The 27,943-nt window shown below is 35.4% G+C and overlaps 1 protein-coding gene across 1 annotated transcript in view; it reads left to right on the top strand.

Annotated features, from left to right (window-relative positions):
- The window catches only part of inpp5a (inositol polyphosphate-5-phosphatase A), a 145,455-nt gene that overhangs the window by 115,856 nt on the left and 1,656 nt on the right, over positions 1–27,943 (top strand). Inside the window, exons 10-15 of the mRNA XM_088916039.1 lie at positions 10,336–10,431; positions 11,000–11,074; positions 15,008–15,081; positions 23,376–23,487; positions 26,672–26,740; positions 27,822–27,909. Coding sequence (XP_088772165.1) covers positions 10,336–10,431; positions 11,000–11,074; positions 15,008–15,081; positions 23,376–23,487; positions 26,672–26,740; positions 27,822–27,902 — 507 coding nt within the window. The 3' untranslated portion in view covers positions 27,903–27,909. The remainder of the gene's footprint in view (positions 1–10,335; positions 10,432–10,999; positions 11,075–15,007; positions 15,082–23,375; positions 23,488–26,671; positions 26,741–27,821; positions 27,910–27,943) is intronic.

The raw sequence follows: 27,943 nt of genomic DNA, 5'->3' as shown, positions 1-27,943 counted from the left end.
GCATGCAAGGTGATGCACAACAACAAGACATTTTACTGTGAAGGAATCCCAACTTGATTTGAAAATGCAGTGTAGTTAAATGATTGTCCTGCAATAAAATGTCTTCCTCTTTATCCTTACCTTGCTTAGCATTTTGTCCTACCAATATAAATCAAAACATTGTTGTGTAATTATGTATACAGTACATTAGTCAAGCTAATTAATTTTAGGACCTATCTGTTTAACCATCAGGGTATCACTGATTACCTCTCACTTTGCTTGGATTTTTGACACCAACAATTCCAGCAACGCTGTTGCCAGCCTTCTGGGCAAAGATTCATTGGAGGTTAATTAAATCCATCTTCAAAACAACGAGGGGCCAATGAGCCATATCGTCATTGAAACAGTAAATTAAGTAATGCAATTGTTTTCGGTTCTATCATTCTACAGACTGGGAGTGGGCTTCTGGTTGTGTTGTCCACGGACTGTGGAGGTGGCACATTTCAGACCCACGGGAGATGTGTGTTACCATGTGGTCATAAAACCAGTTTTAATCAGCAGACGCAGGAAAGATCCAACTGTAACAGCACAAGTGGCCTTATAAGCCTCATTATTAGAAAGATGACACAGTGCTCAAAAGGGATACTGTTCCCAGTGGGCAGAAGCTCCCTGCTTTACTTGAGATGTAAATTAATACAAAAGAAAAGGACTAGAGAGAGAATGTACTGCTCAGAGGGCGGAATGCAAGAGATGGCACTTTGATCAGATTTGTCAGGATCTCAGCTCTGTAATTAAAACATTCACAAATTAAGAACAATTATTCAGCTCTCTTTTATGAGAGAGGCCTCTGCGGCGTTTGTGTAATTAATCGTGTGTTTGAACTTGGCCCCAGCTTTTCTTTTGTTACTGTGCTTGGGTCTAGGACAGTGGTAACTGGCAGCTGTACGAGCTCAGATGGTGATGGCGTGACACAGGGTGACGGCAGTGCCAGGCACGGTCAGCGCTGCACATCGCGGTCCGCGCTGCCACACCTGCCATTCATCACTGAGGTGACACCAACTGTGACTGATGGACATGCGGAGTACTGCTCTGTTTCAGCCCTAGGCGTCTCTGTGACTTGTTTCTGCCTCCAGCTGTGTCTTGTTGCTAGGGTTCCATTTTTTAAAGACAAGTTCCTTTTCATCTGACTTGGTCAATTCAGCAGTTTGCCATTCCAAGATTTTCACATCAAGAAAGCGGACTGTTCTTTGCAATAAGAAGGCGGTCCTACGTGTACACTGTGTTCCAAGAAGGCAAACATATGCTCCATCTTCTCCACTCTTTAGTAAAGATGCTCACACAGAAAGAAAATATTATTTTGCTGTTGGTACTCCCCAGTATGGTAAAGATCTCTATTCTTAATGAGAAGTCTTCTGTTAAATCGGATGAAGATGCCAAATTCTGCTGGAAATGCAATCCTAGAAAACTGGCCAAGCTACGCTCTGGTACAGGCTTACAGAGGGCAATAAAACAGGCCTTGTATTACAAAGGGGCCAAATCTGATCACTGACATTTGCACGTTTGTCTTTGGCACTATTTGAAAAATGAGTTTTTACTCTTCCAGACTCGGGGAAGCTCTTGGTTTCTTTCCATCTCTCTTTCGCTTTGTCTTGATTACAAGCTCTGTTCCACATTTTCTGTGTTTATTGTATAATGTCTGCCTTTTAAAAGACACTTTGACAGTCACTGCACCTTTACTAGATCCTAGTTTATTAATATTTCAACAGTGGGCATAGGATGTTTTTAACCACACTCATAAAATGCAAGGAAAACAGGCTGTATGGTTAGTGGTCAGGATCATCTGTAAACTATACTTCAGGCACTGATGAGGCAAAGCACTTGGTGTCTGAGATGTGAAAAGTACAAGATTATTTTAGAATTAATAGATTTTAAGTGCTTTTATTTGGGGAGAAGAAACAGTCAAAGGTTTGATATATATAGTAATAGTAACTTATATTTTAAAAAATATATATTTTAAAGCTTTAATATAAAAACAATTTAATATAAATTCCACGTAAAAAAACATTGGAAACACAGAATGCATTTCTGCATGCATTAGGACAAGTTAGTTTTTTTATATATATATTCCCATTAATATTCTATTAATTTCCTCTTTAATATAAACATTTACACATAGACTACCAGAATAATTTAATGGCATTATTTGTATTGTTTTACTTAAATTGTTTCAGCTTATTTTTAACTTTTGATGGATTGATTGAAACCTTTCTTCTGAAACTTGCTTCATATTGATATTTCTTTACCTCCCATCAGCTGAGGCTGACTTCATCATGTTTCCTTCTTCAGAGATTTCATGTTGTTTTTCTCATACAATTTTATCTTTTTAAAATGAAGGACCAAATCCCTCAATGAGATAAATCACTAGGTTTTATTCAGACAGCATTGTATTTGTATAGGCTGTATAAGTTGTAGAAAATCACAAACGTTTCACCTGTAATATGGTATCATTTTAAGTTATATAATAATTGTTTTTGTTTTATATATATACTATTACTAAATTAAGAAATATAATTTTATAATTTTATCCAAACATTGTACTGTCCCATAGTTTCTTCTGAATGTCTTTAATTGGTGTCTAGCATGTTTGTTAGTACAAATTAATAGACTGTAGGTGTTATTATTTCAAAATTGCTGGTTTTATCACATTTAGTCATAGTAGAATGTTCTGGTGGGAGTATTTTTATATCACATCTCATGGAAAATTGATAGAAAACAACTCTTAATAATAGTGCCTTTTTTATTTAGTGCAATGAAATGTACCATCAACTCTGAGAGACAAGCAGGTCTTTGTGCTTCTCAATAGTACTTGTTTGTATGATGTCAGTCTATTTTTTGACTAATGCAGTCTGGTGCTTTGCAAGTGAACAATAATAGTTTTTTCAGGGCCTCCGATATGTGCCAAGTGGCTCCTGGGACAGTCATTGCTGTTTTATACAGTTATGTAACAATATATTTGCCTTTTTCTCTCTGACTTATTTATCAGCTAGCTCTTAAAGGGTCAGCGACATCACCTCTATTTTAATTACCTCCTATACACACAGTCTTTATGGGACCAATTCAGCCCAGGAATATCACACCATTGTACACAAATTTACAAAATGTGCAATAAATATTTTACTCTTGCTATTTCAAAGAACTGAAACACAAATTTGTTGTTAGCAGAATTATACACAAAATTCACCATATCCCAAGAAAATTCAATTACATCTGGCAGTCTAAGATCTAATTTATGCATATATCAATGTTAATTCAACTCTTTTGTGCAACAGTTCACATTTCTTCATGCAACATTTTAACGTATCCAACTTCAGAGCCATGTTGATCCAAAGATACAGAATGTACAATTTTTTTAAAAATGTTCAGACCTAGACAAGGTGACCTAACAGGTGTAGCATCTAGTTCTCCTTCATGCATTCATTAGAAATATAAACCTCCTATAAGGGCCAGTTTAAATAGCACCCTGGTAACTCTGAAAACAGAACATCAGATAATATTTAAGAGCTCTCTAAAGTGGCACATTGACCATTCATGGCCTCCATATCACTCTTTGTATTGTAATTTATCTGTGACAGCCATATTGCCCCATGCTTTTTTTTTTAGTTTTCTTTTTGTTTTAAAATGCCTGAAAACAATGTGTTTCAGGCCCATTTCTTCTACAAGGCTTTCCTTTCAGCTTGCTCAAAGTTAGGGTTTAACTAACATCTGTTTCTGGCTGCAGCCAGGCGGGTCTCTGGCTGTACCGTGCCTCACTACCCCCTTCTCTTCCACAGGGGCTTTTGTTCCCGATTTCATGCTATCAGAGGAGCTGCATGTTTTTCTGCGTGAAGTTGTCAGGGGTATAAAGGCTTCGGAGTAGGGTCACATTTAGAGGGATGGGCATGAAAAATTGGTAAAATGTATCACAAAGCCCACCCACAAGATGGTTGCTTAGCGCAGTTTAGTCTTTGGATGTGAGATCTAGTCCTGTACTTTTATTTTTGTCACATAACATCAAGGTACATTTTCATGCTGAATGACAAACAGTTTTTTAAATGAAAGGGTGTAAGCAAGCACAAGGCAAAAAAAAACAGCCAGTCATCATACTTCGCTTCAACTACATTGCAGAATTTGACTTGCAGGTTTGTACAAATGCTGATAATGTTAATAAAATTATTGCACAGCAGTTTAGTGGTTTTTAAATTAAGGCTAATTCAGTTGAAGTCTTATACTGAACTGAGAAAAAAAATTCTTTTCTCATACTAGAAACATCCCCAGTTATTATTATTTTCACAACAAATGGTTTGCTAGTCATTGTAGATATAACTGATCATTTGAACATATACCCACCTAATTCTCCATCTGTTATCAAGAAGTAGTTTATTCCTGTTAAGGGTCATGGTGGATTCTGTCCTGGTAGAATAGGGTGCAAGCAGGTTGAAGATGTGTATGAAGTAAAAAAATATTTTACATCTGTTAATGTTAGGAGTAAGTTACAATTATTTGGTCTGCAGTGATCTCATTGATCGGAATTGTAAGGAACTGTAATAGTTTATTGGCCCAGAGCATATCTTCTCATAGATTCATCAATAGCCTGTTAAGAAGGTGTTGGCTAATGTAAATTGCTTTTTAAACATTATTCGTACCTTGGACTAAGAATTTCATAAATTGGTTGAAGTGAACCTATCCAATTAAGAAAATTAACTAATCTTTTTTGATGTCATATGAGTAATTCCTGGCTTTATCTTTAAATATAGGTACATCTAGATGAAGTACTGTAAAAATATGCAGATACTGAAGTGTAACCATAGTGTTCCAGTTCTGTAGTGATTCTGACTGGTTATGTCTTTTCAATATAGGCATTAATTTGAGAAACGGTGATGCAGACTTCTTGGCACAGTTAAGCTCTGGTCTGGAAATGAGCATGTGTGCAGTGCCATTAGAATATCTTTTAACTTAAATTTATCAGGAAGGCAATGTCTAGGAAATAAATAAGCATTTTATTACTTTGAGAACGTTTAAAGAATCTTGCATGTTAAACAGTCTTGTGGACATCTGTCATGATTGGTTTTAAGCTGCTGACTTAAAGGAGTGGTGGGGGGGTGAGGATTAAATCTTTCATTAGCCCTTCTTTGTACTAAAGTCAGTAATGTGACAGAGCTGCCCTGAAACAATAACTCCACTTATTCCACCCAATATGCTACGTAGTGGAGCCCTTCTTTTTATGTGAAAACACTTCTTTAGAAAGAATAAGTGAGAGACAATGAAGCATCTGGTGGGCTTTTCCTTTTTTCTGTATGTATGTGTGTCAGTAATTTTTGCCGAGTCTAGCTGCTCATTTGCTCTCTCCAGGACTGTGCTTCATTCTGAGACGGGTGTGTGTCTGGAACCCCAGCAGTGTGAGGTCAGGAGGCCAAAGTGATGAATTTTTATGGCCCTGTTCCTTGTGTTTCTGCTCAGTACCAATTCTTTGCGCGCTGCACTGCCTCTGAAAAGGATGCAAAGGAGGGCAATTTGTTCTCCAGGGCCCTGGAGAATGGGGCAGCAGATGAGTTAAAAAAGGGGGTAACTCTCTTCGACAGGGAGCACACAAATGTTTTCCTGTGGTGACACTGAGCTCTCTTGTCAGGTCTTCTCTGTAGCTTGCTGATTTGTGGCCTGTCCATTATCCGGCTGGTGACAAATTGGTTTAATGGCACCTGAAGATATCACAGAAAGAATGGCATTGATAAGACTGAGGGGAATTGTTTTAAAGCAGTTTCCCAGATATTATACATAAGATGAATTAGGTTATATTAACATACTTAGCACGGTTCAGTTTCAGAATTGGTATCAGGATCTCCAATAACATACTTCTTAAGTTGTCAGATTCTGTACCTGTGAGTTACACTGTGTTTCTGTAGTCCTGAATGACTCTATTAAATGGCTGGATTGGGCTTTCAGCAAGAAAAGGATCATGCAAATATTAAATCACCTAATCAGCTGATTCTATATAAACCAGTGTGTAAGGTTGGCATCTGATTGCATATCCATTCAGAATCCTGATATTTCACCCATTCTGTATGCCTGATTAATATATTTAGTTTAACAGGATTAATTAGCAACAGAAAAGGCAGCTTTTCACACAAACTGTAGGTTTTTTGGATCGAATCCAGTGCAGGTCAATAGTGATTTAATGTCATTCCCATTTAATGGTTGTTAGGGAGGCAAAGTGAAATGTGTTTTGGTTCACTCACCCATTTTCCTGCAGACAGATGTCTCAATCACAAAAAAAAGCTACCATGGTTGGCACTAATTGGGATCGTTGGCAGTCTCTCATAGTAAAACATAATTGTACATTAAGACAATGCTATTACTCAGCTATACAAAGGGCAATGCTCTCTATTTATTGTGTTCATAGAGAAATTATTCTTCAGACTACTGTACTTTGATTATCTTAGCTTTTGTATTCTGTATGCATTGGTATCCTGCTGTATTTGTGAATCAATATTATACATGAGTGCAGTCACATAGTGTCTAAAATGTAGCTTTTGCTCTGGTGGGATACAAAATACAAAACGAAAAAGATTTTAAAATATGCAAAAGAAACGTTTGAAATAATAGACCTAATAGATTTGGGTCTATCATGAATACATGAATATCACATGCCCACAATTAAAGCTATTTAAATAAAACACAAAAAAGAATACAATTGTAACTCACTCTGTATAGATAAAATATTGTCATCCATCTGTGATTTATTATAGAAGTACCTAGAAAAAGAATATATTGGTGAATATAGAGAGTGTAAAAGTCACACTGTAGTGAGGTCTTAAGGGTGTTTGAGAATTCTTACATCATTAAACAGTGTGTGAGGGCTGTAGTGTATGGTGATGTGTATTCATCTTCAGGTGAGTCAAGAAACCTGCTAATGACAAATGCAATCCTGTTTGGGATATAAGACTATGCTCTTCATGTGCAGTTTAGAAGATTCCTTCTGGGCTACTTCTCAGTGTCAGTTGCACTAGATCTGAGGCAATATTAGAGTTTCCCATTTACTGTTGGTGCCCCTTGATCTGATGTGGATTTTGTTTAACCCTTTTCTTTTAAAGAAAACAAGAGGATGTTCCTTGAGACAGCGGGTTGCAATAGGGGAAAAGAAAGGTTTCCTAGTCTATTTCCTAGTCGGGTGAGGATGAGATTATCCCCAAGATCAAGATATAATAGAGTTACCCCTTTTGTGATTAGGACACACATTTTTAGCCATACTTTAGGAACTGCTAATCTGATTGGTATTAAGATTAATCTAGGAACTTTCTTCTTCTCTAAACAGTACAGAAAGGAAATGTCCAACTCCAAGTTGTTTTGTACTTCTATTACAGCCAAGGGCACCAAGGAGTAAAAGGTCATAGTTTTAAAACATGTTTTAGGGATTTCTGTTTCCTGCCTGTCTTTCTAATCTTTTTTTTATCCTCGAGCCTTTTTCTTATCCTCGAGTTTTAAATGAAACACTAGTTCCTGATAAATCAGTTATGTTAATATCATTTTGGAAATAAGAACATGTTTAGATGTAATTTAGATTATGTTCTTTCATGCTTTGATTGGCATGCTGCTTGGACAGTGAAAGAGAAGACTTGTTTTTTATTGAAATCAGCAGTCAACTATATCTATTACTGTTTCATTTTCAGCAAGTAGGGAAATGTTTTCTAGGTTAACTCGTGGTGATCATCTGCCTTCTAGCTAACTTATACCTGGAATATTTAGCACTGAGGATACACTTCATATTACTATACTATTTGTCTTTCCGTTCTCATGTACTTTGTAATAAATTTAGCCTATTAAGAACAGAGACTGAAATTCAGCATCTTCAGTGTTTCTTTTGTGGACCTCCATAATTGTTTTCTCTGCACAATGCTCTGTGTTGTCCCTGACTGAGACTGTACTCTCCAGCTGGAGATTGGGAAGCAGTGCAGTACTCCCTGTACTCACTGTATAGCTCATACAACTAAATAAGTTACATTCTTATGCTGACTCATGCAACTGTTGCTGTATTTTCGTGAATGACATCTGCAGTTAATATAGTCCTTCACCACACCAGTCAGAGACATTCTGTTACTATTGTTTCACCTACATTTGTCATCTTTCTGTTCACTTACATTTGCAATCTCTACCTTGTGGAAGTCTATTACATTGCACCTTCCATTTCTTTCAGGGATTTTAAATTGTGATCTCAATCACAAAACAGACTATTTCTTTTAATGATGATGTAATCCGTCATTGTCATGGTCTTATGAGACTTCAAACCATATTCAATTCATATCAGAGTGAACTTTAGTAGGACTTCAATCATTCTCTTTTCAGGGACATGAACTTAAACATAAGGCAAGCTCTTTCGGAAAACTGAAGCCATATCACGTGTTCCGTGAACAAGTTAAACTTTCATTTACAAATGAATGTCTTGACAAGACTCTTAACAGCTGTGCATGATTCAACTACAATCTCTGTATACATTTTATTAAAAAATATAGAAATAATGGAATTAATTGTGTGGTTCTCTAAGTTAAAAACTAAATGACAGAAAAACAACAATTGCACAAACTTTTAAAAGGTCAGAAGCTTTGGATAAACAGAAAAGAATCTAAATCAGCTGATTAATTCTAAATCTAAAGCATTACTTCATGCCACTGTGTGCAGAGTAGTGGTCATGCATATAGACATGGGTGGGGAATGTCCATCACTACTGACAAGTAACTTTGACTGTGGCGTCCAATAATTGATAAACACTTGGCATAGGGTTCATTCACTGGATTATAGAATCAATTTTAACATGAATGGGGAAACTATTTTTACCCTAAATCTATAGTATTTTATTTAAATAAGTATTGGTGGAGAAGCCTGAGCTGAAATACCGAGAGATTTCTGGTTGGCTGGTTTTTGGATTTGTGAAGCTGACAGGAGGGGATTCTGAAAAGAATAAGTAAGCCAAAAGCTTGTAAAAGTCAGCATCTCGAAAGGCTAATTTGAATACGATAACTTTTTTTCCTTTTCTTTTTTTTTCGAGGCAGATTTGAAGGCCATGTCCTTTTTGTAGCATACTTAATTTATATTCTGGATCGAAATCCTGAATTTAGCAGATAGCAAATCTGTAAACCCATTCCTTGCTTTTTTTAATAATAAAAAATATAATGAATTTCCTGAATTGTTGTCTCAACCGGGGTGGCTACAATGACTTTTTGACAGTGAAAGTAACTCTGACTTGCCCTTTTTAGCCCTTCTTTGGCCCATTCATTGCAGAAAGCTGCTTAAGCGCACTTAAGCGCATTAGCATTTGGATGCCAGGGGACCATATTGACCCTTCGTTTGGAAAGTTTAAATGAGTGAAAGATGGAGCGATTTGTTAGGGCTTTAGAAACCAGCTTTAGAGGCTCGGAGGGTTGTTCCGCTTTAAGTTTGTTCGGGTGTTTGTTCTAATCTGGTGTGCCATTTCAGGCAACCAGGACTGATTTGTGACATTTCAGTCTAAAGACCTTTTTTTTCTTATATTGGCTTGACCTGATTAACTAATCTGTGCTTTGAATTTAAAGCACCCAGTGTCACAGCAGTGTGGTATGGGAACGGTTGTGGTGGATTATCTCATTCTAAAGTGTCTTCAAACACAGATGGTAAAATGTTTAACTAATTGTTAAAAGAGGCTACAAAAGGAAATTTAACCATACCTTAGCTCTAGAGGTCACGATGCATTGCAGAAAAGCTGTTTTTCGGCTTCATTTGAATGATTAAAATGTGTAGTCACAATTTTTGATTTTCCAGTTCAGGTGGTGGGAACTGGAAATCATAGTTGAACCTCAATCTACTGCTTTTTGATGAACTGGGGCTCATTTCAAAAAACGGTTTCAAAAAGAACAACTGGTCTCACTACCTGGACAGACTAAGATTAATTTGATTATGAGGGTATACCCTGTTGTTTTAAGTCCATCCTGTCAAATCATCTCCTTCTCTTAAGACACCTATGTTCTTTAAAATTTGACAAAGAAAAATTGTGACTCAAAGCCTATTTGTATTTTTAAAAATATGTATGAACTGGACAGAGTTTGTTATTTTTATTAATGTTTGTTTATTTTATATGTGATTCTGTTTCAATTTCATTTTTCCTTACTGGTATCCAAGTTTCATTCTTGATAACCTCTCTCCTGACTTTATATTTTGGGTTTTAAAGTCAGTTGCATCCAACCTGAATGCAATAGCCTCAGACATTGCAGAGAGGTTTGCAACAACTAATTTTGTGATGAGTTACCAGATTAATGCCGTTGCAGGTATTTAGTAACTTTCCTTTTCCTTCAGAGTCTTTGTTCTTCAGCAACGATGCAGACCATTCGAGCAGCCGATACCAATGAGGTAGACAAGTTAATATTCCGAGAGCTGGATAATGACCGAAAGGTACTTCCAAGTTTTTAACTGATCAAAGTAATGGTAGAGATTTTCTATAGAGACTGCTCATTGTTCCAAACTGTAATTTCTTTCTATATTTAAAGTCTAATGTAAAACATGCCACCTATGAACAAATTCCATCTTTTTATATCGTTTTCCCCAAAGTAACCAAAAATGTATATGTTAGATTATGATGCAAAAATGTCTACCTATAATTCTTGTCTTAGTGATCGGGTAACTATTTGTTAACTATGGAAACATACAACCGCAAAAGAGTTTCTGAAACACAGAAAAAATGAAAGAGAAACTGCAATAAGTGGGTCTTGATTGAGACCAGAATTTAGATGAAAACTTTTAAACAGTGCAGTATCACATATCTGGAATTTGAGATTGTATCATTAATGTATTTTTCTGTAAAGTTAATTTTGGATTATGTACATGAGCACTTTACACATTGGTTTTTTGGTGAAATTGGTGAAATTTGTATATAATCTTTGAGATATATATATACTGTATAATCAGTGTTATAAATCTGTACAGTTTGTTTTCTGAATTATGTGCCACTTTCATTTTTTAGGTTGTGCTTCAACTTGAAAAGAAGCTTTTTGATTATATTAACCAAGATGTTTTCCGAGAAAACAATGGAACACTGGTAAGGTTTTATATAATATTAATACAGTTTATCTATCTAATGTATAATGTAACAGTGCATACATGATTGGATAGTTTAAGGTGACTTCTCTGTGAATTTTCAGTGTATTTAAAATTGTGAACACACAGGTTTTATAAGGTGCCCAGAACTAAAAAAATCGAGCATTCGTCTTAATTTAAAGTAATGTCTGTCTTTTTGCAGAAGACTAAGAGAAGGTTAGTCACAAGCCCCAGGGAAGAATTAAAGCTAGAAAAAAAATCAATAAGCTGAAATATAAAAAGATAATGTCTACAGTGGCTGCCATTGTGACCATAACGATAAAGATCTGATTGTTCATATCCTGGTTGTTTCCAGTCTTTACTTGTTTGAGTTCCTGAAAAGGTCAAATACTTTTCTAATAGTGTCTAAAATGGTGAATGATAAATTATCAGATAAGATAAACACTAGTACTTACATTTTAATAGAGATCAGTTTATTACAAATTAATAGAAGTTAACTATGCTTTAAGGTCTACATACAATGTCATAACTGAAACAAGGTCATTTCTATTAATAAACGTACATCCCAGTGTCAGGCAATTTATGATCTGCCCATGGTTTTTTGAATTACAGATTACTAGCTTCATTTTTTCTTCAATCAGATAGTTACATTTAAAGAGCTGTGTCTGTTTTCATCCATACACATGCCTGTTTTAGAAGGAGGGAGACGTAGGTGCTCTTCCAGATCGACTACACACGGAAAGATAAATGATATAATGAGCCATCAGAGATAATCTAATCGTCATGGTCTAGTTAAACACAAAGTGTTGTGATCCTTATAAAACAAACTACCTTTCGAAAAGGATAAATGTCCCCTACACCCAATTCAAAAAAAAAAATCCATTGCATCCTTCATCAACTACTAGACTTGTACTGGCCTGACAGAAATTTAATTCAAGCCAGCTCTCGAAAATAATTATTGTATTTTGAGAGGAGTAATCATTGGTTGGGACATGATTGAATGTGTCCATGCCTATTGACTTTTCCTATGATTTATAGGTTTGTTTAGTCGATATTCCCATCGAAATTGTATAATTAATTATAAGTGAGGCTGTCAGACTGCCAGGATGGAGTGCTCTGATGAGTATTTGGGAAGATTAAATTTTCCTCTGCTGCTCTGCAGTAGTGTTTGGGAATCTTTGCAGGCCTTACAAGGCTTGGCGGGCAGGGGGCTGAAGCAGCGTGTGTGCGTGGGTCTCTGCTGTGTCTCCTCAAGTGCGATTGATTTTTTTTCAGTATCTTTTTATTTTAACTTTATCTGTGTGATGTCTCTTCAGTAGCAGCAGGATTTATGCACAGGGGCACTCCTTGCGCTAGTGATGAACTTTTCTGTCAACAGTGCTTCTAAGTCATCTTCCCAGAATGCTTTTAGGATGCAACACCTTTGGAAAAAAAGGAACAGAACTTGTTTAATATTTTAGCTGTCACAGGTGTTAAGTAGTAATATACCAAAGTTCTAAATAAAATGTGACCTTGTTGAAATATATATAAGCACTCCACAGCTCTCCTTGGATATATTTCTTATGACAGTCCACATCTGTAAATGGTGTGTGTGTCGTGTTTTTGGGATTATTGATTACTGCTGTAGCAAACCCTCACACAATTAAGAGCAAAAAAGATTCAAAGTGCACCTTAAATAATATTTACGATTGTTTATCATGTTCCTTGAGTTCTTAATTTTAAAATTTGTTAAATTTGCTCATTCTAATTTGAAATAAATAAAACAAATATCCTAAGTAATTAAGAGGTAAATTGTGAAATTATCATTATTTCAGCATTCAAAATGATGGTAGATGGTTTGTGGTAGCACAAAACATAGTGATCACAATATAAAAAGAAGAAAAACTATGACCTTGCAATGAAAGCAAATCTGAGGTTAAAAAAATAAAATTAAATGACCTTTAACCTGTACCCTTATTGATGGCCTGTAATGTCAGCAGGTGTTATCCAGGATGGTATTTGACAACTTGTAAATCAAATCACAATTACATTTTAGACAACTCTATAAGGCAGGTCACAAAGATAGTACAGGTGAAGTTTTTTGTCTAATGATGAATATTTTCTGCTTTATATTGTTATGAAAGGTAAATACTTAAATTTCTGTCAAATGCGTTTTGATTACCACTGACGTTTTCCATATGTGTCATTGCTCAGTGCTTCCATTGCTTCTATTACTAAACTTCAAGGTCAATTCTTTCTGATAAACTGCAGCTTCATAATGCAATGAGCCCTTGAACCTATATAGGCTTTGATTTTACTGCTGACCCGTCAAACCAGCAAATCATTATGCTTAATTGACCTGAGATGAAATGTAGTGTGAAATTTCAGCCTCAGGCTTTATCTGCCACCTAAATGAATTTCACAACTTTCACTTTGTACCCAAGATCTCCTAAAAAACAAATACACCAAGCATTGCCCAACAGTAAACTGCTCTGTATCTTAATTGCTACATCTTGTCTTCATAATGTCGCAGATTGAAAAAAAAACGTATTTTTGCTGCTGAATATACATATCCAGACTAAATGCACATGTGTACATGGTCTAGATGTCTAACAAATTCTGTTTCACAAATAATCTGTCATTTTTAGGTGGCACACACAAGCATACGTTCCCTGCTGTCTCCCAAACTTCATTTCTCATTCACAGCTTGTGAATTCTCGAGTGGCCCAGGCAGGATGAGTTTGATGAATGCTGCAAATATCACCTTCTGATCTAGGGAGGCTCTGCCTTTGGACTGTAGCGCCTTAAGAGTAATGGCTACTGTTCTACACCACTGGCTGGATTAAGTTACATTGGAAGGACCAGCTTCATACTGTCACAGATTTTAGACTTCCCACATAGTCCACACACTACGCTGCTGTAGAACTTCTCAGTTCTAAATTCATTATGTAACATACAGCTAATATTTTGTGTGTACTGGTTAAGGAGACTGTGAAAGCAAAGGAAATCATCTTATGACAGGTGGATGAATTGATGGAAGGAATTACAGATTGATTTATAGATCGATAGATCAGTGGGTGCTGGCCTCCATGGACATTGCCACCCTCTGTGTGACTGCTATAAGCTCTGCAGGGTCCATTTTAGGGCTGAGCCAGAGATAGAGAGCTGAATCAGGTGTCTAAGGTACCTGCATTTCACATGGATAATTAATGTGTACAAGTAGCTGCTAATTGCACTTTTCACAAATGATTTATGAGGTAGCAGGGGGGAGAGAGGGACATAATCTAATATCAATCTGAACTGCTGCTTCTCCTACAGTGGTATCAGCACAGCTGTGAGATGGGACATGATTAATGGACGCCGGGCAAACATGCAGCCATCATAAAAAGGGGGTTATTGCAATGGCACACTTGCCAGAATGAGAAGATGTGCAACTGGCATGAAGCAAGTCGTTCAGGCTTCCATTCGGTACTTTAAATGCTTTTCAGCCATTAAACAGTCACTTACATACAAGGCTGATATGGCAGCATTAAAGAGATTTCAGACTTAACAGTAGGAAAATGGTGCTGCTTTTACCTTGCATAAAAATGACACAACTTTGCAGATGTTATTTAAAATAACCGGTATCCATAAATCAACCTATAAAAATGTTTTATCGGTTATCAGTTATAAAATAAATAGATGCTAAAGATTAGTTTATTTTATTGAAATAAATCTATTAAAATATGCCCTTTTTGCTTTCAGGACGTTTGTCTGCCAGACCTTCTCCCCCTTTATGTGTATGTAGATGTTTTCATCCTGGCAAGTGTGGCAGTTAAATAATCTCTCTTGTGCTTGGAACCTATGAAAACGTAAAACAAACACGCATAGGCACATAACACTCTCTATGAACTTTATTCTCCTTAGGATGATCTCTGCTGCTCTTTATCACCTCTAACTTTTTATCTCTTTTCAGCTGTTAGAGTTTGACAAAGAGCTGTCTGTGTTTAAAGATCGGCTGTATGAGCTTGAGATCTCCTTTCCTCCAAGGTAAATGTATATTTTAATGTAATCTTCAAATCGGGGTGCTTTCATTCAGAAATTATACAAAAAAATATTTTTACTGGCTTTAAAATGTGTTGTGATTGAAATGTGTCTGAGCTTAATGTTAGAAAGCCCATCTAAAGGAATCAAGATTTATGTTTATCTAGAATATTACTGCATGTTTAAAATATTGCATATATATAATTTTACTCAGGTGCTTTATAGGAAGTAATAATAATAATAATTGCTTACGCTATATAACGCTTTTCTGGACACTCCACTCAAAGCGCTTTGCTGGTAAAGGGGAAGTAGCTAGACACCCAGAATGATGTGCCCAATACAAATGTTTACAATATGCCTTCTCTTTGCTTTGGCTTTCTTTTGAAAAACCTTGACTTATAAACCCGTCAGGGAAAAAAAAATCATTAGCCAAAGAGTTTTTAAAACAGTGTTACAGTGATTATACTTTAGTAAAAAATTAAGTTGAATCTGAAGAGTCGAAAATTAAGTTCCCTTAATCAGATGGTTTCTGTCCTTATATATTATGAAAAGACACAATTGCAGGGCCTGTATCAATGGCTTAAGGCACTATAGAGGAGAGTCAGTCACTACAAAGAGCCACGATGACTAGACATTCCACCCAGCACAGCTGAAACATTTGACCTTGATTGTACTACGCATGAAAAAAATGTTGCACATCCTCCAGCTTGACTAATACTTTGTAACATTAACTAATGGTTTTTGCTAGGGTTTACATTAGATGTGCTTAGTGGAAACATTTGGTGCGAAGTTCTTCACAGTTTGTCCACCACTATTTTCATTGCTCTTTCAACTATTACACCTATAACAAGAGAGAATCAGCAGTAATCAACTCTAATGCTGAAACAACCCACTGTCTGCTGACCTGGACAGGGTTTGAACTACGTTGCACCACTAATGTATACAGTAGCTAAATCTCAGATACTGGAAATTAAGTGCAGTATGTTTCTGGATGACCTTAGCATTTTAAATACAGTGGAAAATATGTTGGAGACACTATAATTTTAAGTCAAACAAATCAATTTGCAATTACCTCGTTCAAACAGGAAAGCATACTATTATTACATGAAATGTATTTTGTTGTTTGTGCGATAATGTCAGTTGACCTTTAGTGCTGGGACTTACTCAATCAGTAAAGATAATGAAATGCTGTAATCAAACAATAATTGCTTGATAAACTGAGCAGGTGTCATAGGTCAAGGTTTTGGCAGGTGCACTGTGTTTTAAATGACTAGATGTCTTAATCACGGGTCCTATTTGCATTACTTTGCATAAGTGACATCAGTTGGATTTATTGTCCTTTTATAATTAATCGTTTAAAGAAATGGCATCACCTTAGCATATTCAATACATGTACTTTTGCACTATGGATTGTCGTTCACAGATTGTATAGTTCTTTGACCATTACAAAACAGACAAATTCTGTCTGATTTGAGGGTTAATAGGGTCAAGCAAATCTGGACTGATATATTTTTGTGCAGATATTTTTTTTTTCAGATAAATTTTAAGGTACTTTTACATTGAATAATGTAATTATTTCAACTACACTGTTGAAAAACTGAAACAATGGGAACACTAGATTTTAAGATTTTTCCCAAGTCATAAGTAATATTAAGGATAAGGATATTGAAGATTTGAAAGTGTCATTTAGATTACATTAAAAAACACATTACACTTTAGATTACACTTAACCTGAGTGCAGGTTGTGGGGTTCATCTGGGTTCGATCCTCAGTCATGTCACTAGCCGACTGTGACTGGGATGTGAGAATTGGTGGCACACGGTTAGCTATCGCTGTATCACAGAGAATAAGAATAGTCAGCCAGGGTCCTCTTGGCTCCCACCTACACAGAAACTCCTTGTTGAATCCTGGGTGCTTTCAGGTATGCTGTTGGTGAAAGACATTCCACTTCTTCAGCCATTGCTGAACCTCTCATACAGGGCTGTGTTGTCTGTGATTCAGAGGAGTCTGCCTATACTTCCTCATTCTTCTCTGTGTGTGGTAATGGGGGTTCGTAGTTGCAAGCCGAGGTCTGTGATGAAGATCCTGACTTACTGTATAAGGAAAATAGCCAGGTCAGAAAAGGCACTGTTCTGTATGGAAGTCCTGGATTTTATCTGGATCTCTGAGTCCTGTCAGGGAATGTCTTTAAAATTCTAATGGCAATGTTGCAATGTTGTATAATGTTTGCATTGGTTATTCCAAACTTGGTGGGTATAAGAAAAATAATTTAGCAACTAAGACTCTGGAAAAAGCCATTATGATGGGAAAGGGGCAGTTTTCTGGGTTAACAAATCAGGATCTTCTTTGCCCAGCTTGGCAATGGAAGCAAGAACACTGGAACTGGGAGGTAGGGAGGTGGGATACATTGTCATTGACGGTGTTTGCATTTGAAGAATGTGATACAAGGTGTAAATTCACATCGTTTGCCCTCAAGAAGTCATCAGTCAGAGTCCATTGTGACAAGTGTGAACACTGCACACCTTGGTGTTGAATTTGGCTTTCCCATGTTAGTGGTGTTCCTGGAGCCAGGCAGCCAGAGGCCGTGGCATGCCTGTGATAGACTGCAGGCTTTCCACTGAAATGCACTGCCAATTTGTTTGTTGGGTACAGAAACAGCTAACTATAGCAGTTTAAATCAGGAGTACTATCTAAAACAGAATTAATTCTCAGGGGATCATTCTTGACTTTGTATCACTTGAAAGAAGCACACATCCAACTTAGCTGGTTGTGTAGCTTATTAAAGAATGGCCTCCTTTGAAAGTGAAAGAATATAATGAGCATGTAAATATAGTACATACAGTATAAACTGACTCATGTACAGCAGGTGTGTACTGTATATTGAGACATCTTTGAACCCACTACCCATCTATGCTGTTGAAGCCAGTACCCTGGTTTCTTTAAAACAATGGATCCTTAGATTGCTTTGCTAGTAACTACCAAATGAGTTAGATGGACCAGATAACCCTCTCTTGTTGATAACTTTTCTTATGTTCTTAAGGTCTAGATTTTCATAAATAAAGTTCATGTAATTTAAGTATGTTTGTTGCTGGTTAGGATTCTTTCTTTTACAGGCAGTTTCTTTTGCTATTATGATGCATTTGACTTAATCCATTCTTAAACTGGATTAAGGTTATCCTTTGGATCTTTTAGTAGGAAAGCCATGGCATAATTTCTATTTGTAATTTCTCTACAATCTGAAGTTTATATTGGAAAAGAATTGAAAATCATTGCTTTGATAATTAGTCAAATTACTTTTAAAGAAATGTAAGACATTTGCTTTTTCTCCCATATGGTAATAGAAGTTAAAATAGGAAAGTCCAAAATGCATCGTTTCCGAATGAAAGGTGAGGCAAATTGTGATGTCATCTGGTAAATAGCATAACCGTAAAAACAGCATGTGGGGTTGAAAAAAAGTTTTTGTCTAAAAAAAGGAATTGTTATTCATATACTTGATTTATTTAAAGAAAGGGCTTTTAGTACTGCTATTATCTCAGATTCTTGGGCAAAATCGATTCCGAAATGTAATATGAAAACCAGTACTGGGGAAATTAAAGAACAATGAGAAGGGCAGAAGCAAGCGTCCTATTCATTCTGCTTCTAATAATGTTATTTAGAATACCATTTGAAGCTGATTACGGTAAATGCTGCCTGTGTGTACTGCATCATCTTGCAGTTAGAGCAGTGTAGTGATGGAGCTACACTAATAAAATGGATGGCATCTCCCCCTTCGCTCTGTTTGCCAAGTCTAGACGGCTCTGGAGAGAGCAGAGCAGAGATATACAGTTGTCTCTTCACCGTTTGGTGTTTAATAGGAAGCTGAGACCAAGCTGAGACCAACTTTGGCAAGTTAGCATACATCTTCAAAACTCAGCAAGTCTATGAGGATGTGGTAGAGAGTAACTTTCCTCGTGGGAAAAGCAACAGCACTAAAGAAAGAAATCCAGGAGAACAATACATTTCTATTGCAAACCAGACATACATTGGTTTAAAACTGGTATTCACTGTGTTGACATTGACTTTTGTCATTTGTACCCAGGATTTCCTCTATCTGGTTGTCTGACCCCAGGATGCATAATTTTATATAGTGACCTCTTGTGGATGTTAGTTAAAATGTTATAGATCTATGAATCTTCCTGTGAAATATAAATATAAGTTCATATGAACTCAAAATGAACTCAAAATGTGAAATAAAATCTTGGATTGCCATGGGTCACTGATTCATTGGTGGTTGTTGGCCTTTTATGTGTTTTAGCAGAGGGGTAATTTGAGGTAGCGCTGGCATTTTTTCCTCTTAATGTCAATTAAGACTCCACTCCAGTAAATACAGCAGTAATTAACCACAACTAACTGTTTACTTGAAACCCTCTTATTAAGTTAAAAACAGTATGAAGTTCCTTTACACAGGTCTTGTATATAATACCACCATAATCAATTGCTGAATAAATCTTGAGAAAATGTTGCACTTTATAACACTGTACCGTTCTGTCTGAAAAGAAAAATAATGTTTTTGTTTTCAGGATTATTTATACTTTTTTATATTTAAATCATTTGTGCAGAACAGACAAAGAAGACTTTAATTGGAATTATAGCTTTATTTAAATGGGTCTGTCCCAAAGTTGTGTAAGGATGAGTTTGATTTTCTGTAAAAAATGCAGTGTTGTTTCTGATTGTCCAAAGAAAATAAGCAATGCGTTTGTTTTCCACATTGGAAGTTGTTCTTTAACTACTGGCTATAAATTTTAATATCGCATTATATTGACTGCAATTCTTAAATAATACTACAGGCACTGGCATACTTACAGTAATCTATTTTGTTGTAGTTGTATATTCTTCTGTCACATCTCTCAGTAATGGGAATCTTTGTTTAAGAGGTGCAGAGTAAGATTTAAAAGAGAGCACAATCCCTAGTGTTATTGAAGAATAAAACATGCTTTTAAAGCATTTCATTATTCATTAATCTTTCTTTGAGAATTATATTCTTAGTTAGCTTTTTGGCAGATTTATGTGAGCAGCAAGGTGTTAAAGACTAACACTCATAAAGCAGATGTTTATTAGAGAGCAGATGTAAATCTGACAGTTTTAAATTTAAACACAAAATGGTTTGCAAATATGACAGTATTCTACCTGACCACTGGAAATTAACACAAGATTTAAACTTGTCTTTCCACCATGTTTTAAACTCAAAACAATGGGAAACATGAAATTGTATTAATTAATTCAGAAAATTTTTTTCTGAACCCCCACTTTTATCTGGCCTCACACAGATCAATTCTGAAAAGTTTTAATTAAATATTACATTTAAGAAGGAAATGAGGAATATGACTTAGTATTTAGTGTTAGCAGTTCAGCACAAAAACAATATATATCAATTTCCAGTCTCTTTATTCAGATTTATTCTGATCTTAATGTGATTCCTCTTGCTCTTGTATTGAATCATCTCTCAGCAGCAACAGTTGCCAACAAAATAAAGCACAATGTAATCCGGCAGGTTTTGCCAAACCAAACCTGGTCACTGTGGCCATTATCATATCACCCCTGACATGTGACTGAACAGCAACTACAATGTTCCTAATTGACAGGGCAAAAGATAGAAGTGTAAGCTAATGAATGGGGAGTTTGAGAAACACATGGCTCCAAGACACAGGTGGGTAATTGTTAAGTTTATCACCTCTCCCCATTAATTATTATAATTACTCTTGTTGCTGGTAATATGGGCAAGATAGGAGCTGACGAGTTTCAGCATTCACACCCACCTACAAAGTTTGTTCTGTGATAAGTTTGTAAGCACTGCTATCTGCAGTATTAATCATTCTGTTGAAAGTGGCACTCTATTGTTTGTCATTGCATTAGCCTGTCATGTAATCTACAGTTGTCGTGAGGGAAAACCTGCCTACCAGCACATCCATTTTGTGTTCTGCCCTTAGGCAAGGCTGAATGGAAATTAATTGGGGAAGTGTTTAAGGCACTGTTCTTGAGTGTTGACTGATGAGGAGTTCAAACCTGAATGACACTGTAAAGTGTAATTCAGTATGTGATTTCTGCTTTTTTGCTGTTTGTAAAAAAGTTATTTGTTATTTTTCTGAAGAATCACTGTATTTGCACTACTTTGGTTACGAATTTCCTTCAGATTTCAGCTGTATTCCATTTCCTATGACATTTTCTGTTATAAAAGGCCATTTTATTACTGTAGTGTTTCCTCTGTAGTGGATTTTCTGTTCTTTAGATTACAATTAAAACATGTTAATCTCTTTGTATTTATTACCTAACAGTGAAAAAGTACATTTAAATGTATTCATTTTCAAATGAGATATTTAGCAATGTTTTGAAAGAAAATTTTCGGTTGGTTCATATTGGTAACACATGATCAGAAATATAAATGTAGAAGAAATGGTAATGTTTAATCCATAGACTGCAAAAATCCTAATCTGAATCAGGATACCCTTCATGACTTTCAGATAACTGTGTCATAGAGGTATATGTCTTCATTTGCTTCTTCCTCTGTACAATGTCCCCTCCTTTCTCTTCTGTCGCCTATGTGTACTAAATTCTTGCTCTTTTTTCATATCTGGAACAATTTTCATCCTTTTTGCATAATAGAAGGTATGTTTAAAATGCCATTATGGCTAATTGTTGTGTTGGCTTTGTGAAGCTGTAGCTTAGGTTATGTTTACCTACTTTACTGTGTGCTGCATATAGGCCTGATAGAGAACCCCTTACTGCTCCTGCAAAAAACATCCTTTTCACCTTTTCTTATTAAGACCCTTGACCCCACTGTTAACGTGGTCGCCATGGCATGACTGTAACATTTGCAAGTAGCAGCTGTTTAGCACATTGTACTCTTTAACAAGTGCTGTTTGCAGGGCCCATGTTTACCCTGCTGATTTGCTGAAAATGAGACTCCTATCATGGCTGGCTTGCGCTGAGAAAGCTAATGTGAACGTGTTTGTGTTTTAGCAACCTGTCACTGAAGGGGATGAATGTTTAGACAGGTAAAGCCAAACAAGGTTAGCCTCTTCTGACAAACTTGGCCATCTGACTTAATCCCGGGCAATCAAAGGAACAACACAAAAGACCTAGTATAAATTAAACATGTTTGTTCTTCAAATATGTGTGAGGAGGTGTTTCAAAATATCTTGCATGTATTCTGTCATTTTGCTACAACTAAAAATCAAGGGATCCTACAAGTATCTGCAGACAAATCTACTTAGCTATAGCAAGTTCTAGTGGGTATGGAAAAGAGAGTAGGCCATTATTATCAAAAAATATTTAATATGTTGAGAATTTGGCATTCACTTTGCAGTGGAAGGCAATTTTTATAAGATAAAAATGTCAGAAATATGCTGATATACAATACACTTTACAATGGCACTGAAGTAACAAATTGAATACTCATAATGTAAATCTTCTCCAGTTTGATGAGGTGTAAAGAGTACTTAAATCATTGAATTGTTCCACTAGTTTCCAATGCAATTTTTCTTGGATGTTCGCCATACTTAATCTCTTTTTGATGGCAGTGTATCTTGTAAACTCATTCGACAGAACTGCCTTGCATGGCTTTCTTGTATAACGTCGTGATGTGTGGTAAATAAGTTTCTGTTTTTCCTGTGTGACCTGTAGGTGTTTTTTCTTTGGTGTAACTTCTTTCAGAGGTAATGTGAAAATGTATACAGCTGAGAAAATTCAGTCGAGACTTTTTCAAAAGTTTTTGCAGTGCCAGAAAAATAAAATATATCAAAATGCATCAGAATCAAAGACGCAGATGTATTCACACATTTTTTTCTGTAGATGCCTTGTATAATTTGAATTTCTCTCTGTAAAAATGTCTAATTTCTGTTGCCTCCAGCTGAAACCTAATTATTGTTTCCCTTGCACAGCTTTTTATCAGCTTGCACCTCGTTCGTCTCCAAACCAGATGACCTTTCTCTCAATTAGCTCTTTGAAATGAGCATGTAAAAATGTAATATTTCAATTAGATGTGGTGTCCTTCTTAGTACCTTCTTTTCTGAAATATGGATATCTGTCATTTTTATGCTTATAGCTCTAAACCGAATATTTATTTTCTAAAGGGAAAATGTTGGCAACGCTTACTTGCTGAATAAGGAAGATTTTCCAGATAGGTCAACAGTGGAAGAAAGTCTAAAACATTCCCTCACTAAATGAAGAAAAAATTTTTAAGTTAGTAGAAACATTCATGATTTTAAAAGCTGAGAGCCAGTTTTCATCTTTTTATTAATCATAATACAATCTCTTTTTATCAGTTACCCATATAGCGAAGATAGCAGTCAAGGAAAGCAGTACATGAATACCAGATGCCCCGCATGGTGCGATCGGATCTTACTTTCCTCTTCTGCAAAGGAACTGATTTCGAAAGTAAGTATGGAGGAGTGCTTTAAATATTATGTGCAGAGCTACTGTACTGATTTTGAACAGAAAATCCTAGAATTCCCACTTCTAAATTGCTTTATCATCATATAGATCTTTTGTGCGTGCGAAGTCGGCCATTTGTATTATTCTTAAACAGTAATGTGCGAACAGCCTGTTTTTAAAATAAAATGTAGCATTAATTGCTATGATCAATCTGTTTTTTTTAAATAAATTCTCTTTGCAGGCCTAATTTGAATGGGCTAAATATAAATTCATTAAGATTTACTAGTAGTCATAGTAGTAGTAAATTGTTTTTAGTGTAAATTAACATTAAGTTCAATTTAGGTGGGTTCCTCTAGAATCTACTAATTCAAATGTTAGATTATTGCCTGGGATGATATATAGTGTTTTTTGGAGACCCTTCAGTTCCTTTAGGTACTGTACATGAAAACTCAGTTTACTGTTTTTATCTTTAATATGGTCCTAAAAAATACAGGTTTGTCTACATTTCTGGTAATATTTCTTGTTTGTTATATAAACAGTCACTTGGAATAAAATGCTAAATCTTCTTAACAAAAGTCAAAAGAAAATATTTTCACTTCCTTAAACCATTATAGCCTTTGATTTGATTGATTATAACATGATTAATAGCCTTTGTTTGTAACTTTCATTGCCCTGGAGTACCGGATTATTGAATTTCAGAGGATAATCTGGAAATTGGAAAATAATCCATAGAAATTTGAACTAATTCAAAAATAACAGTGAATTAAAGTGATATGAGGAAAAGTATCTAGGATACATTCAGCTGTATTTACAAAACAGAGAACATGGATTGCTCCGTGATGAAAGTAATTAGTGTAATACTTCCAGTTTCCTAGATGGAAATAAATTTCCCGAATGTTTGAAGTAAAGTCAGAATTCCACACATATATATGTAGCTCTTTCCTGACTGCCAGCCTTACACATGAGGACTTTGGATTCAGCAACAGACTCATTAATATAGCTAAGAGGTATACACCTCATCTTTGTTGTTTTTGGTGTAAACTAAACTATCTTCTATGTACACGTCTATATTCTGAATATTTTAAATAAGGCTTTCTCAGGACCTTGTGGGGATGATTCAGAATAAAATGCTTGACTCCTAAAATATAAAGTGCTTCTTTAGCTAATTTATTCTCCGTAAATCCAAAGGATCCATCCGAGTTTCATCAAAAAACATTATGGAATACTTAATGTGAGAGAGATGTTAAGGTCAGAAAAAGATATATAATTTGAATGATTCCTTTATTTTTTGCTGTAATACAATGACTGTTAGATAATTAGGAACTTGATAGTAGTTTTACACTTATTTTTCTAGTAGGTTAATAAAGAATAATTTTCCAAGAATTAAATTACTTTAAGGCTTGCTTTACATGACTGACAGTTATTGTATTTACATCCATGTTAAGTAATTTCAGGTCGTTTTTTGTACCTTGGAACAACGTCCTAATAAACTCACAATTTGTGAAGGTATATATTTGTTTTGTATTGGCAAGTAAAACAATCATGGAAAACTGCAGAGAAACAGGTTACATCAGTTAAAAAAGGGCTGATTGTATTATTGGAAAAGTTAACTTTATATTTTCTAAGTTGTGCAACAGCAATTTTAAAAAGCTGTTAAAGTTAATAGCTTAGTATGAGATTGCATTATATTAATTTGTAATCAGTATTCTGGTTGTAGTTTTAGTTAAGGTAAAATTGCATCTTTAGATCCAGACAATGAATGCAAATGCATCTGTCATTCTTCTTCTTTGTATGATTGCTCAGAAAATATAAACAGCAGTATTTTAACTCAGAAAAGAAGCCTTTACAGCCAGCAAGGTTTAGATAGAAAATAGCAATCCAGAATTAAAAATGGCATTACACACATATCACTTAACTCCGCATATCACTTAAATCTATAGTCAGGCTTTAAAGCAGTGGTTAATTGCTTGTAATATTGAGCCCTGCAGAAGTATAAAGCCCTAATGTGTGAATCTCCACAAATTAGCTCACGCCGCATTGAGTGCCACACACTAGGCGTTACAGATTGTAGAGACATGGGGCTGTAAACAGCCTTCATACAGCATCATCTATCATGGCATGGTCCGTTAACTCGCCATCATGTTATTTTCTGCTTTCTGAGCCCTAACACACCAAAGGTTGCCCACTGCTAGGGCATCGCATCGCCAGCTGAGAGCATGCGGTAATGAATGCTCAGCGAAGTGTAGGCTTGTTTCTGCTTGCGCGCTGCTGTAATTTGTTTATCTGTCTAAAGATTATGCAGCCCGAAAATCCACAATTTTATGCTGCCTTTGTAAATTATCAAGTCCTGTTTGATGAATGTATCCCAGTTTCCGAAAGCAGTGGCATGATGATCTCAAAATATATTGGAAAGTGCTGATGCATACAGTACAAAAGGTAATATTTATATTTCAATGCAGGCATTGGCACACTGCTGTAGTTGTGACCTTCGCCTTCCTTATTGGTTTGAAGTTAATTTAAATTTAAGTTTATAGTTCATTTTCTTCCTTCTTTAAATGGCAGCACACCTCACCTAGTCATACATGATTGGATGCAGCTTGGAGACTTTTATCTAAAGGATATTTAAAAACTCTTTAGTTCAACCAGAACATGTGATTTATTTTCTAGGCCATAAGACTCTTCACATCATTTTGCATGTCATTGTGTGTAAAATGTAATAATCCCAAATATAGCATATTTTTTAATGTTCAAAAATGTATATTTTGTTCACTGGCAGTTTTTAGGTTTTTAGTTTAATTGTGTTTCTTTAAGGTTAATGTGTAAAAATTTTTATATACTGTCAAAAATATGTTGCATGTAACCAAAATATTTTCTAGGCAAACAGAATTAATTAGTTGGCTTTTTATGATGTTTATGACTATGGAATCATACCTTTGTTTGGCCTGATTTCTTAAAGCTGTAAATAATACAGGAAAAACTGAAACTTTTTCCAAGGTTTCTCCACCATCTAAGCAAAGTTTCCAGTCCATCCCAACTGCTTGTTTTAAAACCAGGTCCTTATTTCTGTTTATTATCTTTTTATTATTTTTTACTACTATCTTTCTGTTATTTTTGTTATCATGGTATCACTGAATTAACCAACCTTTTAAGATAGAGATTTATTGTTTCTTTTTTGTTTTGTTTGCAGCCAGAAAATGATGAGAAAGCTGTGATTTATGATAATATTGGCCCCAACGTATGTATGGGAGACCACAAGGTAAAATCAACACCTTTTGTCACGTACATTGTTCTGAAATGCAGTCTTGTAATTAAACCCACACAAATTTCTTTTTTATTTTAAAACCAATTGTCTTTGTTTTTAAACAATTAAACTTTTCTTAAAAGTGATGCTACTGTACCTGTCACTTATATGGTTCTATTTATGAGTAAACACGTTGTGTTTATTCAATACTGGATAAAATTAAGTCACACTGCAGAACACTTCCAATTAGACACAAGAAGATGTAATAAAAGTGGTTTGAAAATGTACTTTAGCAATTTTCTACAATAGCCAAAAAAGTCCAAAACATTTACTTTTCATCATTTAATACGGTAAACCAAGCAGGAAAACACATGAACATTGTGCAAGAATAACATGAATAAAAATAAATTGTGCTGTGCTTGCATCGGCCAAATTTTGTTTTTACTTCAACAAGTCTTTTTCGAGATTTAAATACCAAGGTATTCTGGAACTTAGAAATCTAATGGTGCTGAATATCTGATCTTTATTTAAGAGTACTTCTTTATTTTCACCCCCTTGGATAGGATCACAATACCAAAAAACAACTACCATTTGTTAATGTGTTCATGCCAAGTATTTTTTATCGCACTCCAGTTTAGGAGTTTTAGCGTCTGTCTTAGAGTAAAGCATGCACAGCACAACTACAAACATTACAAAGCCGAGAAACACTTAACCCATCTGGAAGATAACATGTGTTCAATTCAGAGACGTTCAGTTGTTGAAACTTGTTTTCTTTTCACATTTTTCTCCATTTTTTTCTTTTCTTAAATTTTGTTTCACCTTTTGGTTTATATCATGAACAGTTTTAACATAAACATGTTTGATCAATGAGTTATTATCACACCTACTGGGTAATAATGTCCTGGATTTATTGTTAATCACTACACTTAGCTTTATTTTAAAATGTTAGCCTCTCAAAAGTTGTGAAGGTTCTTTGTGAAGTTCTTTGCACAGAAATGGTGCATAATAATTATTCAAATCTACAATGTACATTTATAGTCCTTGTTTTGTATGTACAGATATTAACACTGTTTTATTTTTTTCCTCTACTGCACAGCCTGTCTTCTTGTCCTTTCGAATAGCTGCAGGGGCAGGTAAACCTAATGCAAATAAGCACAAGTGTTGTGTCGTGCAGTGATGTTGTGGTAAATATTTTTTATTATTATTTTTTAATATATA

Source organism: Atractosteus spatula, chromosome 5 (genome assembly GCF_055471065.1).
Source record: "Atractosteus spatula isolate fAtrSpa1 chromosome 5, fAtrSpa1.hap1, whole genome shotgun sequence".
Taxonomy (NCBI): Eukaryota; Metazoa; Chordata; class Actinopteri; order Semionotiformes; family Lepisosteidae; genus Atractosteus; species Atractosteus spatula.
The sequence above is the reverse complement of the archived record's forward strand: the minus strand, read 5'-3'. Positions and strand labels throughout refer to the sequence as shown.